The sequence below is a fragment of the Agelaius phoeniceus genome, chromosome 1 (genome assembly GCF_051311805.1).
Source record: "Agelaius phoeniceus isolate bAgePho1 chromosome 1, bAgePho1.hap1, whole genome shotgun sequence".
In the NCBI taxonomy this organism is placed as follows: domain Eukaryota; kingdom Metazoa; phylum Chordata; class Aves; order Passeriformes; family Icteridae; genus Agelaius; species Agelaius phoeniceus.
In genome coordinates this window covers 26,773,683-26,792,536 of record NC_135265.1, presented here as the reverse complement: position 1 = coordinate 26,792,536, position 18,854 = coordinate 26,773,683, and the positions used below count along the sequence as shown (strand labels likewise).

General features: G+C 38.4%; 1 protein-coding gene across 7 annotated transcripts in view; it reads left to right on the top strand.

Moving 5' to 3' along the window:
* ICA1 (islet cell autoantigen 1) overlaps nucleotides 1–17,177 on the top strand; it is a 66,900-nt gene extending 49,723 nt beyond the window's left edge. For 5 of the 7 annotated variants that reach the window (XM_077175291.1, XM_077175338.1, XM_054630395.2 and 2 more), the window contains 6 exons: nucleotides 1,890–1,939; nucleotides 5,400–5,462; nucleotides 5,561–5,602; nucleotides 9,358–9,633; nucleotides 14,434–14,529; nucleotides 16,234–17,177. In XM_077175291.1, the coding sequence (XP_077031406.1) occupies nucleotides 1,890–1,939; nucleotides 5,400–5,462; nucleotides 5,561–5,602; nucleotides 9,358–9,633; nucleotides 14,434–14,529; nucleotides 16,234–16,355 (649 nt within the window). In that variant the 3' untranslated portion in view covers nucleotides 16,356–17,177. The remainder of the gene's footprint in view (nucleotides 1–1,889; nucleotides 1,940–5,399; nucleotides 5,463–5,560; nucleotides 5,603–9,357; nucleotides 9,634–14,433; nucleotides 14,530–16,233) is intronic. The other 2 variants (XM_077175297.1, XM_077175306.1) reach the window with 2 other exon arrangements.
* Nucleotides 17,178–18,854: the final 1,677 nt, after the last annotated feature.

Below are 18,854 nucleotides of genomic sequence, written 5' to 3'. Positions count from 1 at the left end.
TTCCTGAAATGTAATGTGTAAATTCTTGTAATGTGTACATCAGAACTAATAAACTTTATGGTGAAATTAAGAGATTTTAAAAGGCCCACAAAACCCTTATATGTTTTTCATCTTTTCTGGTCTTCTTTTTATTTTTTTCAGCTTTTGCTTCATTTTTTCTTCATTAAAAGAAATGGTAAACAACTATACATGGGAGGAGATATGTGAGCATTGTATTTTTCCTTTCAGCAGCATCTCCTTTCACCTGGAAATAGGATATAGATTACTGATTGCTCCGAGTAGCGATTAGTTTTTGTAATGTATACAGCATCAGTTAGCAATCCAATGAAGCAGTAGGTACTTAGTATAAAGTACATCTAAGTGAGCTGATGCTGTCAAGTTTTGAGTTACCTGTAGCTCTGAGCTGAGAGACACTTATGAATGGGCTGCTGTGGGGAGAGGAGAAGAGGAGAAAGAGATGCGATCCCTCCCCTACCTGACCGGCAGGATTCGGTTGCCAGGAGATGCAATGTTGATACAATCCTGCTGCCACCTGTTGTTTTGACTATCCCTGCTTAAATGAAGCACCCAGCAAAGGATCTGTTGTCAAAAAGCAGAGAACAGCTTGACTGATTAGTGGATTTTGCTTGGCTATTTGTAATAATGGATTTTTAAGGAGTTCAGGTTTTCAGTCATTTTTCCGCTTCAGATTCAGAACCACTGACCAATACCACTTCATAAATTGGTCAGATTTGGTGCTGTTGATATTAGAAAGGACTTGACTAAGTACCATTTGGTAGGTGGTTGTTTCCACAGCACTTACTTCCATCTGTGTCATCTCATGTGACAGTAATAGAGTTTAATAAATAGGTCTTTCCTGAGTGAATATAAAGTTCTAGAATAAATGTGTGATTTATGCAAGATGTGTGCATTGGCACCTACTAGGAAATGCATCAGATGCCATTTCATGGTTGTATCTGTGTTTATTTATGGATTATCTTTGTCCTTGTCTGGCATAAAAGTGAGGGGCAAAATATGTCACCCTTTTGCTGTCTAAAACCATAAACAAACATCTAAGATTCAAGAATTACACAAGACAGAGCTGTTTAAATCCTCACGAATTTTCCATTCACAGTAAACATTCATTATACTAGAATCTGGCCTGAATCTAATTTTCCTCTACCACAGTCCTACCCCCAAGAGCAGGGGAGGTGCCTTTTTCTGTCCTGTCACTGGAGGGTAGGAGGAATGTGCCCACACAGTCCTTTTCACCACCACATCAGCCCTGTGGCTGCTTCCGTCCCTACTCCCTGAATGGCTTTCCACAAAGTAACAGCAGTTGGAAAGTGTGTATTCTTCATTGAAGAGATCACCTTTGTTTAAGAGTTGCACATAAACTGCACCTTTTTTTCTGTCCCTGTTGAGAGTTTTTTTTATCAACGCTGCTGATCTGTTATTTTAGAAATCTGCTGACATGGGGCAAAACTGTCCTGACTGTTGATTTTTAATTAGTAGCTGCTAAAAAGAGAAGCACAGAGTGGTTGGTTGCCATTTTTGGGGAGAAGGAGGGGGAGGGGGCTGGGGAACAGTTGTAGCTCCTTCGTGATAGCTATGAAAGACCAAATGTGCAAACACAGAATGCACAATACTTTTCAGTAGAGGTTGAGTCAGACTAAAAATGGGAGCTGATAGGATTTGCTAGTTCAATCTAATTTTCATTTTCAACAGACCTGCCAATGAAACAATAAAAGGTAACAACAGACCACCAAATGCAAGAGTCCATCTGTTATTACAGTTTATTTGTTGATGATATGAATCTGTAATGATTTGACCAAAAAGAGGAAAGTGTATTGTTATTTTAGAGCCTTGGAATTATTTTCCCAATTTTTTTCTTATTCTTTCGAATTAAGGTTGATTTCATTAGATGACGAGAGCCATACCAAGGAATCGAACTATTCAGGTATTATATTTCATGTTTTCATAACTCCATAAGTGCTGTAACACTTCAGTTTTTTATTTGGTTTATTTCCTGTATCAGCTTCACCCAGCAAATCCCTACAAATGCATAAAACCAAAGGCCAGGAGAATCTGTTACATCCCACTGCATTTCATTCAGTCATTCTCAGACAGGTCAAATAGCTTGTGTTCCTGAGCCTAATTCTTACATGGGGCATGTACCCTTCAAGAAAGGGATCTATCTGCAGGTTAGTAGGTGAGACAAGGGAAGTGTGCCACTTAGCTCGCTAGTTTGTTCCAGTCACTAAAGTGTAGTCTGTGAAAAACTTGATGAGTTCAGTGGAACTTCTGCCCAAAAGCCAGGCAAGATCATACTCAGCTGCTGCCAATGACCTTATGTGTTGTTATTACCCAGTGACACAGCCAGGCTCCAATTGGAATTGCACTGAGAAAGAAAGGAGGGATAGATACTAGTGATAAAAAGGGAAATTCTGAGTACACACTAAGAAGCAAGTGCCTGCAGTGTGGGTGGTGAAGTCCTGTAAAAAGTGGAATCTTCATCCAAGGAATTCTTCAAGATGATCTAACTTTTTTATACTAAATTAATGGAGAATAATTTTAATATGTTATATTTTATCCTTCATTAAGATACTTACAAGGTACTACATGAAAGTGAAGACTACTCTCAAATCTTTGTTTCAGTGGGTTAATTGTATTGATGTCTTGAACTCATCATCTCATCTTTATTTTTGAAGTTTTTGTTTCCACTCCACTTTACAACATCCCTTTTCAAATATGAAATACATAGCTGGACAAGATATTTCTGATGTTGTTCTCACCTGTCATGTTTCTAGAAGGTAAAATCACATTACTGTTTCTGTATCCAAGAAGAACATGCCATTTTGCTGCAACATCAAGATTGAAGCTCATATCTGAATTCATTATTTAGCAAGACTCGGTTCCCTTTAGCCGTAGCTTCCCAGGATTCATTTGTCCTTTCTGCAGCATGGCTTATGTCCCATAGTCCTGGAGATGTAACTTACAGCTTGGTGGTATTGAATTCTCCCAGCTCTGACTACAGAACCCAAATGAGTGGACTGATTGACCACCTCTAATAGTCTGTTAGTTGTTTGCACATTTTTTTTCTAGAGTGATTGTGTATTTACTTCCAGATGACTGCTAAAGCCATTGACTAGCAATGGATAAAACAGTAAGGCTTGCAGATCTAAACTAGAAACACTTCTGCTTTCCAATTACTCCTCCTAACAACGTGTTTTTGACATCTGTTAGTTGTCATGTTCCTAATCTATTCAATATGTTCATTATAGATGTTACACAGTGCTAACTTTTCAGCTGGAAGGCTGTGCAATGCAAAGTCAAGTTGTTTCTAAACAATATCTTTACTGAAAAAAGCTCATAGTTTTATTGAAGAATTAAATTATAGGTCTGCTTTCCACGAAATCAACAGTAAATTATGAGAGGAGCATTTATTATACTCACATTCTTTTGCTGGATGCCATACTGAATGGCTTTCCATTAATCTTTTGACTGGGAGTAATGGTGATCTACCAGCCCGTAGTAACTTACAGTTATTTGAGTCACTCTGTTTAATTATGGTTCTTTGGGTGTATTTTTGTAATAAAGACACAATATTAGGACTTACCCAGTGTTTTGAAGTTTCACGCATTTTGCAATTAATTAGATCAGATATATCTTTGACAAGGTATTTTAATATATACGGGTACAAAATCTGACTTATATTTTCTTAGCAGATGTTTTCTAGAATCTCAGTTGCTTAGGGACTGCAAAATATTTCACCATAATGTAATACCTTGTTCTGTCTCTTTCTTCATCACCCCTAAAAGGAACTGAAGTGTTTTGAAATATTTCTAACTGGTCTTCTAAATTTTTCCATCTTCATAAACCAGCAGGTCTGTGCCATTGCTGAGATTTTTTTTCTTGAATCACCCTCTATATTCTAAAGTCATACAGATACAGTGCTTCTAGTGAGGGAGCTGTGTTGCTTCTTAGTTTTCCTCACCAACTACTTTTACTTCATAGCTTCATTTTTTTATCATTTGCTCTGCATTTTCTCTTACTATGCTACAGATGCCTTTAAGATTGGCTCCATCATGTTTACCCCACAACTAAGGCAGGCTTTGGGCAACAGTTGTACCTTTTTCATTACAGAATTGTGGCCATCCATATCCCACCTGTCATGAACTTAACTTGTTGAGTTTCTTTTCCCCTCTGCCAGACAGTTTAGGGTTGGGATTTTCCCCTTTAACTTTGTGCATTGTGCTTTTACAAAATATCCTATATATATTAGTTCATATGTTTTTATCCCTCTGCTGTCTATGTCTTTATAGAGTGTAATCACACGTGCTCATGGGTTCTTAAATGGCCAACTGATTCTTGTGCTTGGAGCACATTTCTGTCCTAGCAAAGCCTTATGAAGATAATGATCAAACAGCAAGCTGTTGTGTTTCCTTTAGTTCTGAACACACTGAAGTTTCTCTTGGAAGGGATTGGCAATTCTCTTGAAACAGTTTGGGATTCAGTTTTTATTTCATAGTAGAGAATTCTATTTCACTTTTCCAGCCTCTTGTGTGAGGTTCCAGCAGATGGGCCTTCCAGTTCTAGCAATACTGTGGCCAAGCCCTTCCTTTGTCCTTAGAGATAAAGACTTGATTGTCTAGGAGCTAGATTTCCTCAAGAGTTAATAAGGGAGAAAAAGGTATATTCAGAAGTTAACTCATCCGTCATGTTTTGCTACATGTCTTAAATGGGGTTAGTCACCTGAGGGAGGTATCTTTCTCTTCACCAATAAACAGAATCTAGATCATTGTTTTGATTTCATGTGTCATCCAAGAAACTTGCTGATAATTTAAGCCGTGTTTTGTCACCTCTAATAGCCTATAAGTCTTAGCTCTACATTTTAATCCCTGTTGGTCTTAGTCCATTTGTTTCCCTGCAGAGGAAATGCCGTTACTTACATCATGACTTGGGGTGCCTTGGGTGAAGATTCCTTCTCCCTGTTCCCAGAGTTTGTGTCATGAGGAAGAACACATTGTAAGGAAGGCAGTTTAGAGAGTAATAAGGTCCTGGCACTTTTTTGCACTCTCCTGGCCTAAGTACAAGCCTCTAAAATAAATTTCTCTGCTTCTGGAGGACTGATTCTTCCAGTTGCCTTAGTTGGGTGCACTCAGTCTGGAGAGGGTAGAGTAGCAGGCAGGGACTCAAAGGAAGATCTCCCTCATGTTATTTATTATTCAGAAATTTACCTCACTTTGAAATGCTTGTACCTTGGATCTTTCATTCATCGTGACCAGGCTCATTTTAAACATGACTCATTTAAAATGTGAATCCCAACAACCATTGCATGTTGATCCTGTAGTGGTGTTGTTTATAAACATGGTCTCCTGCCAAGTGCAATTTGACATATTTATGGATCTCAATTACAGCTGATGATGGCAAGGATGTCATCTCCACGTTACAAGGACATTGTAACCATGAGCAGAACTCAGGTGAAGACACTTCAGAAAGCTATCTTTACATGTTTACCTACTGATTGCAGGTCTTCCTTTGTGGCTTTTAATTTTTCTGTACTTCTTTTTTTTTTTAGGTGCTATAGATGAGTTATTGGACCTGCAACCTGAAGAAAATGGTATGATATGATTGTGCATGTCTGTTTCATTTGCTTTTCAATCATAGTAGCCAAGTATACTTTTAATTTTTAATCTTAATTTATTTCACAATCTGAAAGGTAGAATGAAATTATTCAGCTGCAGTATTTAAATAGTGTTAAAGTAAACTCAGCAGAGACACTATTCCTAATATTACTGAAGTAAACCTTATTGGGGATAAAATGTTTATACCAAGATTAGGTAGACTGGACTATATCCTATTTGCCAGCTGAAGTAGGTTCCATTGTAAACCTTACCCCTCCTATAATATTTCACAAATTTTTTATTTTGGTTTTTTAGTTGTTGTGCTACAACTCTTGGCAATACACTAGTAACCACAAGATTTTGTGTTAAAAATGTACATATCAGAAACAAATAATATAGTCTTCTTAAAACCATGTAAGAACTGGTGACTTCTTTCAGACAGAGAGTTAATTAAATCCACAGTGCTGTCCTTCTACTTCTGTAAGATCCCTGGCAGCTCAAGGGGATGTGCTGTTTTACCAGATAACACATGAAATATCTGGGTTAAAATTTTACAAGTTTTCCTAAGAAGTTGGAGTGTTGTCTGTAATTTTTCAATTGCTTTTCACTCATACATCTCAGAAGAATGAGTTAAAAAAACAACAACCAAAACAATTGTGACAACTCAAAAAGCAAATGAAGCAAAGAAAAAAGTCCCTTTGTGTGGTTTAGTCAGTCAGACTGAGAGCATCTGGGGTATTTAAAGCACTGCCTTCATGGTAGGTAAGGACATTTGCAAACACCTTGACTTTGGATTTGCCACGGGCAGTGTCTTGCACTGGGGGGAAATTGTTCATGTGGAGAATCAGCCATGAAGGCAGGCACCAGGAAAGTTCCTCAGCTGTCTGCAGAAGCAGCCCTAATCTGTGAATAGATAAGGTAACAATGACTTCTTTTCTGTGGTTAATAAAAAGATTGGTGTGTGTCTGATAGCAGCATTTTTTTTTCTTCTGGTTTTCTTCTTACTCAGTTCCATTCCTTGTTGGGCCTTCCTTGTGGAGATACAGATAATACATACAATTATTGCTCATACAAGCTTAGCTCTGTCACTTAGAACACTTTTTTCTTTACTTAAGCAGTGAAATTAATGCAAAAACTTCTGTGGGGTGGCTTCATTGGCTAAGGTTGGCTATGGTACTGTTACAATAGCAGCCATTTGCCCTAATTTTACACATTAGCTAGCTTTAGGCTAATGAATATTGTACTATTTTAAGTGGAGCAGTATAGGTAGAGGTACTCTTTCACATGTGTTTCAGAAGGAAGTCTTTATCATGTGTTGCCAATCATGTACTGTTGTAAATATTTTTAGTTTCTCTTCCCTTTTTTGTTTAACAGCAACAAAACGAGGTAAGTTTACAAAGGAATTGTGAGCATTGCTACAGGCTTGTTCAAACAGAACAGAAAGAATATAGTCACATTGTTCTTTCAGTGTTTTAATGGAAAGTTTGGATTTTTTTCATGGGCATGTATAAGGGCTGCATGTGCAGACAAAAAAAAGGATTTAGACTGAAAATGGCCAGTGAAAACAGAAACAGGAAAAGAAGTAATAGAAGATTTACGGGTAAAGTGAGAAAGTCCCTATCATTCTAGTAATCTAGCAGAGATACCACATGAGTAGTATCTCGGTAAGCAAGGCTGGTTTCTAGATAACCTTTATTGCAAACAAGAGTAAAAGCTGCTGCTGCTGCTTACTCAGAGCAGCCTGAGCCTGAGCACACCCTATCCTGCCCTGCCACGCTGCACAGTCCCCACAGGAAGATCAGGAGGATTGCTGAGCCACAAAATGTGTCACTCCTCAGATTTCTGGTGGCTGTACACCCTGCAGCAAGACCTGGCTGCTCTTCACATGTAAAGCTTTATGTTGTGCTTGCTGCTAAAGTCAAGATGGGTCTCCTGCAATGGTTCCCCAAATGGAGCAGAGCTTGGCTCTGAGCTGTGCTGCTGCATTTGTTCCGTTCAGGGCACTTGTGGTTACCTGTGGTGTTGGTGCTGTGTCATAACAGGTCTGCTACAAGTGCTGCTCCCTTTGCATCTCCCCCTGCAAGTTCATGAAGGGGCTTCCTGAGAGCAGCTTTGAGGTGGTGATGCCCCATGGAACTCAAAGTTCTTAAGGGCCTTTGAAATAGCAGGTGTGTTTCTCCTATGGGAGGATTTACCCCTCTGTCTTACCTGCTGAATAACTTGGGGGAATTGGAGGTGCTTGGACAATGTTAATATTCTTTGTTCTTTATCTGAAGATGGGAAAACAGCCTGAAAATTCTTAAGAACAAATTGTTTTCTGTGGTATTTTAGTTATAGTCTAGGGAGAACATCAGGAGAATTGACGTCTTTCTAATGTTTCTATTTCTAATTTTTGGGCCCTGTCAGGGAGTACAGAGGGATATCAAAATGTGAGTTAGAAAGGAGTTGAATCTCACAGCTGACTTCAGTAATGAATAAAATCATTTTAATTTGTGTTGGTTTATTTGTTTCTTAGTATGTAGGTGTGTGCACTGACGCATGAGCCTATTTTAAAACACAGTTTTGTGCTTTTTTCCTCCTCTGACTCAACTTCAACCGTTTAATTATAAATTATTACAGCTGTTGCCAGGAAACTTTTCTGAGAAGGCTGTTGAGTTTCAGTAAAATGGCCTGTTGCAGACACTTGCTACTGTCAGTCTTTTATCCCAACCCAAAAGGGTTAAAAGCATTTTGTAAGTTGAATGCAAATTGGAGAGTTCAGCTGATCTACCAAAACTTTGGAAAACTGAAGTTGCTTCTGCGCCTTACCACAAGTTTGAAACAAGCGTAATTAAGATAAACTGATCTGGATTTCAGGAATGTAACATTATCAGCCTTGTTAACCACCATTTTTGTCATCTGCAGATTTCCACAGTGGAGCTCCAAATGCTTCCAAATGGAGCTCCAAATGCTTCCAAGTAAAATAACACTTGGGGGTCCTTGATAGTTCTTTAACTGTCCGAATGTTTTGGGAAACAGTAGTGATCCTGGTTACCAGTTTCATGTATTTTGTGTAACTATTTACCATTTCTAAAATAGGAAAAAATTGGTTTTGAGGAGCAGTGGCTCAAGTGATCTAAGAGCTTCTTCAGCTGCAGTTCTGGTGCTGGAAAAACTAGCACAGGGAATCAGAAGGAAAGTGAGCCCCCATCATTTCTCAGCAGCTTATGAGAAGAAAAAAAATACTACAGCGTTGGTCAGCATGGAAATCTAACTCTGTGTGATAGACTAACCTTTTTGATGGGGAAATACCCCAATAATTCAAGCATAGATCAGAAGGTCATAAGGGAGATCTTAAGTCCCCAAGTCTTACTTTTTTTTAGTTTATACCAGTCTGGGGTTTTTTTGAGACTTTCATATAATGTTTCAAGAAGCAACATAAAAATAGTATTTTCCAATTATTTAAATATTAGACTGTGTAATGATTTTGGTGTGTTTAATAGATTTTTAAGCACACTTGTAGTATTATTTTCAATGAGGAGCGAGTGTTAACAGCAGTGAGGTTATCTAAGATAATGAAGGAATTATTTGTTGCATAAGGTATAAACCCAGATGTCCAAGAGAATTGAGTCTAAAAAGGAAAATAAATATTCATGCAAAAATATTCCATCTCCCTTAACATAGCTAGCCTAGATTGGCTATGTTTTAAAAAGTTCCTTATTTACTTTGTCTAAAAAAAATTATTTATCTTGACTCTCTTGTTCTGAGACAGCTTCAAAGGAAAAGTTTGTGAGATCCTTGGAGCCAGAACTTGGTGATAAGGATGACATGGTATTACTAAATGAGATCCTCAACGCCTCTTCCCTGGATGAGGGGGAATTCAGCAAAGAGTGGACAGCTGTTTTTGGGCAGGCTGCTGATGTCGCCATGAACTCTTCAGCTAGAGATGGGGAGAGCACCTCATCATCTGCAGTACCAGCACCATCGGGATACTTACCCTCACAGCTGCTAGACCAAAACATGAATGACTTGCAGTCATCCTTACATGGTGAGAGCTCATCTTGTTCTGTCAGGATGTTGGGGTTAGGGCTTGGAGCGTGGATTTCCGGTATGTACAAGTGTGGTGAAAGTTTATATTGTGCCATGGCTACAGAAATTGTACCTGAAATTAAAGCAGAGTATGGCCTAGAGAAAAAACACATGAGTAACTTATTTATTTTTTTTAGTCCTTCTCATTCAGTGTTTGAATGAAGTACCCAAAACCTAAAGTCAAGATTACAGTCATGAATGTTTTAATTTAATTTTTTGAAATGTTCTTTGAGGTCTTTAGAACCTTGAGATATTTTTTTATTCCTGAAACAGAAAATATGTTTGAGTGGGTTTTTCTGATTTAATCACAACTGCTGTCTCTATTAAGGGGCCAAGGAACCAAAAATTATTATTTTGTCTGGGGATACTATTTTTAAACCATGAAGTGAAAATCAGTTGCTTTTTTTTTTTTTTTTTTTTTTTTCCCCAAGCATCCTATACATTGGATGTAGGGATATGGGTCAGGTAGAATGGGTTGTCTCATCCTATCAACCATACAGGTGGATTTCTTTTGCAGGCTGGTTACTGATGCAACTCTCTCTCCCTTCTCTTTCTTCTGTGCTGTTAATTCTCTCAGCTTTTCCAAGCTACTACTGGGGAAAAGAAAAGAGGGGACTAGGGCAGAGCTTTCCTACTGCTCTTTTGTCCTTGAGGAAGGAAGAGAGGGAGGAAGGCAGGCTGGTGATAAACAGCCAGCAGCACCCACCTTTGTGCTCCTTGCAGCCTGGCTGGGTCTTCTGCAGGGCTTTGCAAGCTGGAGGGGACCTTGCCTGTTTGGGCTCTGTCCCAAGTCATTTAAATCTCACTTGGGGAAGAGAAATATTGGAAACAGTAGCAGGCTGATCCTATCCTGGAGACTATTTCTTGGAACCCTTGCAACTGGAAGAGTCATAGATGAGGTAAAATGACCTGTGACATTTTGGCAGGAATTAGAAAGTCAGGTTTACTTTATAATTAATACAATTAGTACCAGCACCCCTAAAGCAAGATACCTCGGTTCATTGGCTTCATTACTTAGATGAAAAATGGGAGAATGACATTTGTAATGATGCACAGGTTTAGATGTAGTTTTATAAGGTACATGGTTTTTAAGCAAATTTCTAAAAACAGCAACAGAAATATTATGAGATGGATTTTTTTCCACAGCTTTACATGTTTTTAAATATATTTTACATTTCAGTGCAATTTCCATTTTTAAATGTAAATGTGTTTTTAAAGGAAAAGCATTTTTTAGGTGTAAATAGCAAGAAGAGTTGTACATCCTTTCTGATGTGAGTGTTAACTTTCATTTGCACTGGCATTGGGTACAGTGTTAGAGACTTCAAAATCAGAGTTCAGTAATGTTGCATTCAAGGAATAATAGAAATGGAAAATCCATTCCAGTCAACATGATATTCCAAAATCTTTTTGAGTTAAAAAAATAATAAAGCCTAAAATATGTGGATGTTTTCAAATGGGTTTCCAAGGTTTTGGCAGAAGATTGTGGTAATTTATTGACTGACTTGAAAAGTCAGGGTTAATCAGCTGAGTGATTGTATCTGAAAATAATCTTTCTAAATGTTTTGTTTCTTGTTTTAGCTTTCTAAATATTTCCAAGACTTTGTTTCATATTTTTTAAGAGAAGATGAAATTTGGTCCATTTTATATCTTGTAAAAACTCAGCTTTAATCTTAAGCTGCATTTCATTTCACTTCACAACTTTTCTTTCAGAATTTGGCCTTATCATTAAATATAGAAAGAGAGAATTTTTTTAAATACTAACTGGAGTATAAACATATCCAGACATGCAAGTTGGAAATATTAGAATATATGAATTATATTTTTACTGAGGACTTGTGATACATCTCCTGCATTTATTTCCCTAACTGGTAGGATTGCTTAATAATTATTCAGTTTGAGGTGCTACACTGGAGCCTCAATGTTGCATACTTCCTGTGTGAATTTGGCCTTAAGATCATAAAGATTCTTAAAACTCACATGCTTAACTTTAAGCACATTAACTTTTCTATTAACTTCAGTGGGATTACTTACTTATTTTACGTTAAGCACGCTCATAAATCTTTGGGGCTTTGTTTTCTCTCTGCCTCAGATCTTAATCTGTAAAACAGGCACAATGCTATGCAGGTTATAAACTGTTAGGGTCAGGAATTCCCAGCTCAGAGTTTTCTCTGGCTGTATTTATGGGCAGGATCCAGCACAATGGGACTCTGAATTGCTATGGGGCTACCAGGTGCTGGTTTAAAATACATATAAATGTGTGCGTGTGTAATAGAAACAAAGCATGCTCCCAATAGATCTTTTAGATTCTCCTCCAGATACAGCTCTGTAGTTCAGTTGCCTTTCTCCTTTTTCAGAGGGAGTGTTGGCTTTCTCTTTTCAAGATGTTTATGGCCTCATTTACTTACTCATTTGTAACATTAAGGGCCCCTCTTTATCTTCCCTACATGTGCATGCATTTTAGTTCATAAGAAAATGCACAGCTCACAATTTCCTATTCTAAATTTAATCATTGCAATGTTGGTGAAGATGCTTGCTGAACAGCAAGCTGTTTGGTTTCTTTGCTGTCTTGGCAATAACCTTTTGTCTGGTCACGTAACAAAGCCATCCTATGCACAGGCAAACCAAAACAGGCTTAGGGCCAACAACTGCTTTCAAACTGATAGGCTGTGGTTTGCTTTTGAAAGGCAGAGTTGTTCTCTGTAGCTGACTGAAAATTTAATTCATTAAAGTATTTCCTACAAATTCTGCGTCAGTCTTTCCCAGTACCTAAAGCATCACATATTTTCTGGAGTGTATTTGATTGGATTTTTTGTTGCTATTGTTAGGTGGTTCTTGTTTTCTGAGTTAGCTACCTGCATTTCATTAAATGGCAGCCAGGCCACAGCATCTCTCACGGATGTGCTGCCTACCAGGCCTTAGTCCAGGGACTCAAAAGAGGGAGGGCTCCAAAGGAGTTCACTGTCTGAAGTGTTTTGCTCCCTGACCTGCCAAGCACACCAGTGTACAGGAACATCAGTGATGTCGATGGGAGCCAGTTTGGGATTTTTCTGAAGTCACTGGGACTTGACCAGAAAGTTTCTGGCAGAGCTCCCATTCATTTCTATCAGATTAGGCCCTCTTTGTTTAAGCAGCTGAATTTACCTGTTGTCATTCATTGCCATATCAAACACTTCCTCACAGTGCATCTCCAAGCACACAAAAGCCTTGCAGTCTCCTGTAGTTGTGTGTTATGTCCTCTGCCATTCTTGTTTGTAACACAAGCAGAGAAAGTGCCTGGAAAAGTATGTCATTCTGCAGGGGTAATGCCATGCTTTCCATTATTATCATTCAGATTTGCTAATTTGAAGGACTAAACTCTAAGATCTCACTTTCAGAGGCAGAAGCTGGCTCACAAGCCTTTATCACCTTTGTCTGAGCAAATACATGTGAGCACTCTGCATCCAGATTTTGAAGAAGTTTTTGGTTAGTTTCCTTAGAGATAGATACAGAGAATGTTTGTGGCTTTAAATTTCCTTCCTAATTCATGTGATTTTACGGAAAAGCTCTTCTTGTCTCTTTTATAACATAGCTTGGGCTTTAGACCTTTTTTTATAGGCAAGGTAAGATCAGAGAGTGATGAGAGTAATCAACTGAGAGAGAAAGGGTTGATGTGACTGATGTGGTTGTTGCATCACCTGTCAGGATGCTGGGTCCCAATATCTGACAGGGCTCCCAAAAGAGCAGAAAGTAAGGGGAGGAAGGAGAAAAAGAGTAAAAAAGGATGTGAAGGCAGGCACTTGTAGAAAAAAAGAGACTGAACAAGGAAATGGTAGCTGGGTGCATAGATGAGCATCCTGTTTGTGATACTGCCAAATTAGATGGATAATTGACCAGGCCAAATTTAAAGGATAAATTAATTAAATTAGAAATACTATCTCCAGTCCTCTAAATGTAATAAAGCACATGAATTTAAATATCTTAAGTAAGGGACAAAAATATTGATTTTTTTCTAATATGTTTCTGCAATATACTACCCCTAGTTCATTTTGCCAGCCTGTTCATCTGGCCTTATTAACTGTATTTATCATTGCTTTTTTGTGGATATGGAATATACATGTAAGAACAAAAAAACTATTTCACTTTTTCCTGCATAGTTGCTCTCTTCTTGCTGAGAATCTCCTTTCAAATAAAGATAAAAAATAAATAGTCCATTAAAATGTAGTTTTAAATTAACTTGAAGTAATTAATCTTGAATTTAATTCCTCAGTGTTTTGCAATGAATTATCTTTTTTTTCCAGAATTACTTCAAAATTAACTAATAATTTAGGGTCTCTAAATAAGGTTTTGTCTGGAACAATGGATGAAATGAAAGTCTTTGGACTTAGAAAAAATATTTATTATTTGTGATGGTATTTCTATCCAAATGTAAGTGATTCTTTTCCCTACAGCTGTGTTTGACCTGATTAATGAACTGGCTTTTCTGTAAATGAATATTAACTGTGATTTGATAAGAGAAACAAAAATATTTTCTAGCCAGGTGAAAGGTTTGAAAAGAGTATAGTTGCCTGAAGCTGGAGATGGTAAAAGTGATCTAGAGATACTCTCTTGTAAAGGGTGCTGCTCCTGTGCAGGTCTGACTGCTGAGTTTGTGTGTACAAGGACAGACACAAATGGCCATAAATGAATACTCTGCTCCTCTGTCTGATGCTGCCAGACACTGGGGGGTTGGAGCTAACAAAGTAACTCCTCATGCTAATGCTGCTGTATTACTGAATTTTAGGATGGGCAGCCAGCAGTGTGAGCCCACCATCAATACCACAGCCAGCACAGAAACCCCACAGCCTGAATGTGAGTGATGACAAGACGCCTGTGAAAGGTGATACTTGGCTTTTCCTTTTTAGCTCTTGTATCTTGTATAATGTCTCATGTCTTCCCAGTTACTGTGGTAACAAAACTTATTTTTGTAGTAGCTACAGCTCAATCTTGTGCTCCCTGATTACTCTGTTTCACCTAGATTAGGTGTATGATATGTTGTGTATGTATATTTTTGGTAAGCTTAGTGCTAATCGCATGTCAGAAGAGTAATTTACTATATAACAAAGGAATTGCAGCTACAGTTTCTTTTACCTACTTTAATTTAGACTCACACAGAATAGCATCTGCATGCACTTTGAGCTAAACAATGTTTTTAAGCTCTAAGATTTAGCATTGTGGCTAAAATACAGGCTGCTGATAAGGCAGAAGAGCCCTAATTGCAAATTTTTTGATAAACATACACGATATCAGTAATCATCTGTGTAAAACTTAATTCAGTTGTTGCAACTGAGCCAAGAGTGCATAGTCCTGCCATCTCTTGAGACAATGGCCTGCTGATTTTTGACTAGGATTTCCTGCATAAGTGAACCAGAATTATGTTGAATTCTGTTGCCAGTTTGTAGCCAATTCTGTGCATTCACATTTAATAATATAGAAGAAAGGGGTGATATGTTTTCCTTCCCCTGAGATTTTTCAGCTCAGCAGAAAAAACAGAAAAGAGGATTAAGGTGTTTTGGAAACTGTTTTGGAAATCAGTGTGATTATGCAGCCACAGGACTGGCACCAGCAAAAGGAATGGCCTTCAGCTATTTGGAAATCTGTGGTTCTGAATGTGGCAGGTACCAAGAGGAGTGTCATGCCATGCAGAGCCTATTTTGTCTGTAAATTCTTTGTGTCACAAAGAAAGCTTTCATGTGCCATTATCTCTCCGAGAGAAGAGCATATCTTATTTCACTATCAGTATAATACATGTTGGGCATAGGGCCACAAAAAAAAAAGCAAGTGGAGATGTACCTTCTTCATAGCAGCCAAAGTTGTTACTGCTTTAAGCTGAACATCTGCCCAGTTGGAATAAAAGCAGGCAGATGACCTCTGTGAAATACATATATCAATGTGGACACAGAGGTGCAATAGTCCAGCTGCTGTTGGATATATTCCCTGTTCACGTTTTGTCTATATCCATCAGAATTAAACTAGAAGCTGTACTGAAGGCTGCCTATCAAATATAACCCCTCTCTTTCTCTCTCCAGCCTGTGCCTTCCCATTAAAACTTCATTCCAGATGAGTAATGACCTTGTTGGTTGCATACAGGGGAGACAGAACAGTCACATGAATTGGATTTAGGCAAAGGAATTTAGTCCTCTAAGAGAGCTTGAAAGTAAAATTTGCCTTCACTTTCCTTTCGCTTGTTTGCAGGCATGCAGAGGCACACTCAAATACCTTTCATGAAACAAAGCTAGACAGAGTGAGATTGTTTCCATTTCTAGCTAAAGTGTTCCTGTACTTATCATGGCAAGACCCATATAAAATACATAGCAGACATGTAAAACGCTCATTCTTACCAAAGTTCTATATTCTGACAAAGATAGTGTTTTAAAATGCAATCTCTCATTCTGATTTTCTTGTCAGAAGTACCCTTGGTAATAAATTAAACAATAGCATGGCATTTGTTTGACCTCAGTCAAACATTCAGTCAGTTTTGTTTTAAAATAGCTGACAAGTCCATGCATTTCTTTTTTCTTTCTTTTTTTCTTTTTCTTTCCAGAATCTACAAAGAATCCTAAAGACTTGACTGCTTGGTTCAGTCTCTTTGCTGACCTTGACCCGTTATCCAATCCTGACGCTGTTGGGAAAACTGATAAAGAACATGAATTGCTTAATGCATGAGTCAGCTGCCTCTGGTAACTCACATTCTTCCCTTCATCAACACTATTTTGGAGTTTAAAAAAACTAAATGAAAATTAGTATGCTGTTGTGAAACTATAAAGTATGTGCCATGATAATAAAACTAAAGGGAATTAATCCCCTTTTCTATAGGTACAGTTATTTGCTCTTGTTTTGTATAAAGAGTTCGCATTTATTTTCTATGTGGACTTACAAAAATGAGGTTAAGAATTAGGGCAGATTTCTTGCCAAATTAGATTGTCTGCTGAAACACTGTCTTTGCCTGGGGTGATGTAGAGCTAACACCGAAGTGAAATACAAATTGCAAACCTATTTTTTTATAATGTTTCTTGACTAAATTAAAAAAAAATCATGTAACTGAAGAGGCTGCATGAGTCAAACATCTATCATGTATATAATATATCTATTACTGCTATGTTAAGATGTCAACTAAATTTGTTTTGTCAGTACTTACAGTTGAAAAACCTGTGCTGGAGCTAAATATTGAAAAAGTAAATTTGGGTCTGTGCAGCCATCGAAATCGTGCCCTTTCCAATCTAACTTATTTGACAAACTGCACTACATAAACATAGAGAAGTCATGCCCAGGAGGCTTCTTTTTCTGAGTTTTTTCTCCATTGCACCAACAGAATTCGCACTTGTTTGCAGAAGTTTCTTGGAACGGATGCTTTGCCATGCCTTCAATCCATTTCTGTTTCTGTTCTGAGAATTTTTCATCCAGTTTATTTCTGAAGCATGTGTTACTTTAAGCTTGTTGTGACATTAACTCTTTAATAAAATGATTTTGACAAAAACCAGAATTTTATTCCCACTAGAATGCTGGTGTGCTGTTGAATTGATACGTAGCAAGCATCTGAAGATAAAAGATGACCAGTTTGTAGACAGTACTGAGCCCTTTGTTTCTGAATAGTAACCCAGAAGGAAGGACAGTGAGAAAATTTGAACTCAATGTGGTGTCCCTTTGATTCCCAGCAAAAGAAGGGGAAAAGGCTCATAGAATCATAAAGGCTGGAAATGGCCTCCAAGACTACTGAGTGCAGCCTTGGAACAAACAGTTCCTCTGCCAACTAAACCACAGCACTCAGTGCTGTGTCTGGATGTCTTTTGAACACTTCCTGTCACTCCACCGCTTTCCTGGGCAGCCCATTCCAATGCATGGTCCCCCCTTCAGTGGAGAAATTCTTCCATATGTCCAACCTGGCCATCCCCTGGAGCATCCTGAGGATATGTCACTAGCCAGTAAAGATCACAGGCTCTATGTACTGTACAGGACCCACTTTACAATTTATTATATTGAGCCTTTTTCAATTTGCTTGATTTTCCCTTTACGTTGGTGAAGCGTTTTCACAACCTGTACACCCAGTTAATCCCCGTTTCATGGTCTAATAGGTAAATAAGTACCTGAAAATAACTATATAAATGTTCAAGTCCACTGAATTAGCCAACTTCTTCTTGAGTGCAGTAGAACATTGTTGGATGTGTGCACTGAGCAGCAGTAATGTGGTTTTGGTGCCTCCTATCTAAAAAGCCACATGCTAGCAGTGGATGTGAGGTTGGACTGACCAGAACTCATCAGGCTCAACCCTCAGCAAGCTTTAAACATCCCTGTTCAAACTATCATGTTCATCGTCCTATCCCATAACCTGGAAGTGTCAAAGTACTTCAGTTGTTGCCAGAGAAGTTCTTCAGATGCTTAGGAGTGGATTTTCATGTCTAATGGGTAAAGATGGTCTGATCTTCTCTTTGCACAGTCCCCAGCCCAGCTGGGGCCCTGAGGCATGTAAGACCTGGAATCTGATGTCAGAGCTGTACTCCTTCTAAAGGTAAAACTTGGTGCCCTCCATCATATTTGCTGCTCTTTGGTACTGGCAGCTCCTTGCTCAGTGAGCTGCCCTTTCTGCACTCTCTGACTTTCTTGAGCACTAAGAGGGGGCTGAATTCACAACTTTGGCCTGCACTTCTGGCAGTAAATAAGAGATCTACAAAGGGGATTAACTGGGAAATACCTAAGGTTTACACTGGGGTGCACTTACACTTAGAGGTGCTAGTTTGTACTCATAACAGACACTGCTTGCCTGAAATCCTCTCCATCCCAAACTGTAATTAGCTGCAATGCCAAAAATGTTAGTGTCAGGCGCTCCAGGGAGAGCCAGGCTGCTCTTCAGCCCAGCTGGGCTACCACAAAATCATTAAGCAGATTCTTGCAACTTTAAGCAAGTCCGCGGTTGCTAAATTTGCCATGGTTTACATTTGTCTGGATAGTTTCTAAAACACTTGTGGACAATCCACTCCAGCATTTTTTAGTAGCTGAAGCAGTTAGGTGTAAAGCAGAGAGGAGGCTGTATTGAGTTCAAAACAGCCAATTAACTGTTCTTAAAGGCTCAAAAAAATGTTTGTTCTGTAGGTCACAGATTCTAGACTTCCAAGATTAAAAAAAAGAAACACCAAAACAATCAAGGCACAAAAAACCAAACTACTGTCT